The following is a 4522-nucleotide window of genomic DNA, read 5'->3' as shown; positions in this document are numbered from 1 at the left end:
CATATCGTTTTTAACCCCAAACAAAGTCAAGCATGGAATGGAGCCTGGCCCCATCCCTCTCCTCACAGCAGTACAAATGTTTAATGACAGGTAAACCTATCAACAACACGCCCTACCGTAGAAAAAGAAAATGATTTCAACAGCAAAGTTCTAAACAAAGCTGACGCCATGACATTAAGCTTGATTCAGCATACAACTGAACTCAGAAAATGAACCAGACATAAAAGCCGCCGCTTCATCCCTAGTTACGCATACAAAAACCTCGTGGAATATCAGAACCAATCGCATTGGAAGTGCAATTACTTAGAAGAATAAACACTATGATATGCTATATCAATCAGCTTACACCATGTAAAGAGTTCAGAGAAGACGGAACTTGTGCAGATCACATCCTTCTGATTTCCAACGCTCGGGTACAAGGCCGCACGCACAATAGCAAAAACTGTCGGAACACAAGACAGCAAGTGCGTTCTCATTGCATACGGGAAATGCAAGTCAACAAACTTAAGAGGAATCATCAGCTCCTAGGTGCACCAAGCCTTCTTTGTAAACTTCGAAGTCATCAAAAGACCAGCGGCAGACAAGGTACAGCCGGAATGTTGCCATCTGTATCCCAAGCAATCGCTGCAGACAGAAATCAATGTGGCCTCAATAAGAAGAAATAGACTGCCAAAAAATGGTCAGATGTATTTAAACAGTTACAACATAAATGGTACTGGAACACCCTAATGAAGAGCAAAATTTCAGTACCAAGTGAATCCCCAATCAACGTGTTTTGGAACTTACTAACCAAGATACATAATTTAAGAATGAGTTGGAAATGTAATTCTTAGCAAATTAATAGATTCTTCCCTTAGTTCGATCAAAAGATTACATAATCAACTTATGAAACATTTTCTAAATCAAATATGTAGATAATATCACATAGTATGTACTCCATACCAGAGTCTGTGCTGCTTCTGGCGAAAGGGGCTTCCCTTCTTCACACACTACATGATCTGCAACTAACTCTACATCACCTGCAACAACACCACTGAACTTTATAATTGTTCTGTGTGGTAACTAAAAGCATGTGTGTAAACGGAGGGGACACTACAGACCTTTGTTCAGGCGAACCGGCAGTCCTTGCTTGCGTAAGAAGGGTTCCATTTCATGTGTAAACTGTTCCATAGGGCCTTCCTTAAGCTCAACCTGGGGCATTGTAAAGTTGTAAATTGGTTAACCACATTATACCAGCAATTTAAAATGTTAGTTATCTGAGAACAAGAACAGAATCTAAAATAGCATTGAACGTTATTCAGACTAAGCAGCTATTGCTGTCAAAAGAGTACTACTTCAAGTGCAAAGTCATACTACTACTTATATGTCAAAAGTCACCAAGAGCATAAGCTTGCCATTGGTAAAAACAGTACAAGGTTTGGTTTAAAAGGTCTTACTAGTTGTTTGCCAAAACTAAGAGGTATGAATATCAGAACATCTACATGGAAAGAAAAGCAACAGTAACAAGAATACCGTTTCTGTTGCGGTACTTCCCGTTCTTGCAAAATCATGCTCCTCAAATTCTCGAAACAATCTGTATGCACAATATATGGTCATAATGTTCATATAGTACCATCATGTATATGGACAAAATAGATAATTTTCATATGCAAATAAAAATGTTAAGATCAGGATACTACCTTTCAACATCATCCCTGGGAAGATTAGTAAAGAACAGTCCAGAATCACCTTGGAGGAACTAAATACAGCAAAGTTACTTACTCATATTGATGGTGAGGAATACACTATCCACTGAAAGCTGACCAAGAAACTCACCTTGGAAAGTTTATGCAGGCCTGTTTTAGCTTCATCAGCAGCTGAGCGTCCCAGCGCTATCTGCATGACTTTCTTTCCAGCAAGGAATATCCTGAAAAAAAGATGTAGCCGCTAAAAACACGTACAATGGAATCAATAAGTTTAGTTAGCATCACAAATAGTTCAACTAGCAAGGTGCGCTTCTCTACGGAGTAACTTTGTGTTCGTTCAACCTGGAATATCTTAATAATACATGCACAGAATTGTTGTGGGTAGGAAGAAAAAATCGAAGACCAAAGCGCGACCCAAATTGCTTGAGTCTACCATAGCATCTGGGATATTGGATGGGAAGACATAGCAACAGACAAGCAAATAATATAATAACAGTACCTGCTAGAGGACTTTAGCTGCTCCCTGAGGTCCTTGAGCTTCTGATTCCTCATGTTGCCGTAGGTAAATACATAGACACTGGTGTAGTGCTCAATGGCATCTTTGATTTCGGTGACTACTTTGCCCTTGCGCTCTAGACCTGGCTTCTTCTTGGTCTTTGATAGGGTCACTGCGTCCACCCAGCATAGAATTGGTGCACATTAGCAAAATTGACAACAAAACTACCATTATTTTCTCTTTTTTTCTTCTTTTTATTTTGGTTTCAGATGAAACTACCATTCTTTGGAAGCTTATATTTCTTCTGTTCTTAATTATCATAAAAGTAAAAATATCCTCACAAGAAGGGACGAAAAGGCAGACAAAGTACAGTAGGAAACTAGGAATACAGAAAAAAGATGATGCTTGAAAAAAAAATTATTTTTTTATACAGGCGACAAACTAAGAATCGGCGAAGGGAACAAGCGAGGAACATACAAGAAATTTCAGCAAACTGATATGAATTAACCCCCTCCACAGTTCAACCAGCATACTAGTGTTAGTACTGTACATGGAACTCGACCAGTTGAAGCAGATACTCGTACGACTAGATAGCAAAGAATCGAAGAAGAGAGATCTCAAGGAAGGGAGAGGAATCCCAAGGGGATGGATCACCTGGGCGGTTGCGCTTGGATTTCGGCATCGCTCTTCCTGCCGGTTCTGCTTCTTTCTTTCTTGCGGCGGCGGTGGCAGGGTTTAAGTTGTAGCTAGGTAACTGGAGGGAGAAAGGACAGTTGAGTGTGAGAGCTCAGAGGCCAAAGCAGGCCCAGCCCAGCCCATCCCAGCCCGATTAGGAGCCCATCAGGCCCAAGAAATCAGATATGTAAGTTACTGTTTATTATTTTATATGTTACAATATTCGCAAAGCAACTACCGTGTTATGTATTCGAGCATCACAAACGCATTTTTTACCTATTCCCCTTCACATTTTCCCCTCTCTTCTCCTGTCTAATAATTCAGGTTACAACTTACAAGAATGCAGACAGTTGTAGCGATCCTATCATCACAACAGAGGGACGAAGGATTTGAGAAGGAATCAGAGGAAGAAGGAGCAAGAACGGAGGTGAAGACGATGGACGGAGATCATCTCATTACAGTGTTCAGAGTTTTGTTCTTCCTTGTCTTTCCCCTCACGCACACCCACAGTTAAATACCCCCCCCCCCCACACACACACACAATCCTATTACACAACCATGCTTTGGGCCCATTCCTAGTTAAGATGGCGCCTTTTCCTCCTTGCGCGCTTGGAGCTCCTGCCGAGACAGCGTCCGTGGCATCCCCCTCCTTGAGACACAGCTTGTCCCCAAGCCGCGGAAGAAGGAAATTTGTGGCACAGCTCCGTTTCATCTTCCCATGTTGCGAGCTCTGGTGATTGACTACTCCACTGTACCAGTACTTGTCTTGCTGCCTTGGAACCTCGACGATAGAGACGATGATGTAGGACCATGATTGGACCACCTCATCGTCGTCCTGATCAGCTGGAACCGAGTCATGCACTGGTGTAGAAGAAGGCATGCCTTTCTTTAGCTGGGACACATGCACAACAAGATGAATTTTGCTTGCTGTCGGCAGTTCGAGCTTATACGTCACTTCCCCAATTTGATCTTCCACCTAAAATGGATCGTAATAGCAAAAGGAAAGTTTGTGATTAGTGTGATTAGCAATTGACGATTGCACATATGGCTGAAGGCCCAATCACCAATAGAAAATGATCTTTCATAGCTTTCTTGTCGGCCTGATTCTTCATTCTTTGTCGTGCTCTCTCCAAGTGCTACTTAAGCAGATTAGTTTTCAGTTGTTTGTCAGCCAATAACCGTGCTACATTCGGCACCGTGCAAATAGCAGAGTCTGTCAGGCCAAAATGCTTGGGTGGATGCCCATAGAGATGACATGTGGAGTTATACCAAAATTTAGCAAGAGGGAGCCAGACATACCATTTCCGGGGGCAAGCACGAATGAAGAAACGTAGGTATCCCTCCAAACATTGGTTCACGTGCTTGGTTTTCTAGTCCGATTGAGGGTGATAAGCCGATGACATACACAACGTTGTGTCAGCTGATTTGAATAGTTCCTTCCAAAAAGCACTGATGAAACACATGGTCGCGATCAGAGATAGGTGACTGAGGCATACCGTGGAGCTTGTATACTTGCTGCAGATAGAGATGTGCCACTTGAGCTGCAGTGAAAGGACGCGCTAGTGCCAAAAAGTGGGCGTATTTGTGAGCTTGTCGACAACCACCAAAATACAGTCAAAACCAACCGATCGAGGTAAACCTTTGATGAAGTCCCAACTTGCCATGT

At 42.3% G+C, this 4522-nt stretch overlaps 1 protein-coding gene across 1 annotated transcript; it reads right to left on the bottom strand.

Annotated features, from left to right (window-relative positions):
- Positions 1-299: 299 nt before the first annotated feature.
- LOC133900446 (uncharacterized) lies at positions 300-2923 on the bottom strand. Its single transcript, XM_062341597.1, has 8 exons — positions 2836-2923; positions 2185-2353; positions 1816-1906; positions 1680-1738; positions 1513-1573; positions 1101-1191; positions 943-1019; positions 300-624 (listed from the first exon to the last, which is right to left on the bottom strand). The coding sequence occupies exons 1-8, from the start codon at positions 2861-2863 to the stop codon at positions 505-507; spliced, it is 696 nt and encodes a 231-aa protein (XP_062197581.1). The 5' UTR covers positions 2864-2923; the 3' UTR covers positions 300-504.
- Positions 2924-4522: the final 1599 nt, after the last annotated feature.

This window comes from Phragmites australis, chromosome 19 (assembly GCF_958298935.1).
Source record: "Phragmites australis chromosome 19, lpPhrAust1.1, whole genome shotgun sequence".
In the NCBI taxonomy this organism is placed as follows: Eukaryota; Viridiplantae; Streptophyta; class Magnoliopsida; order Poales; family Poaceae; genus Phragmites; species Phragmites australis.
Note: the sequence above shows the minus strand (reverse complement) of the source record. Positions and strands in the feature narration are given on the sequence as shown.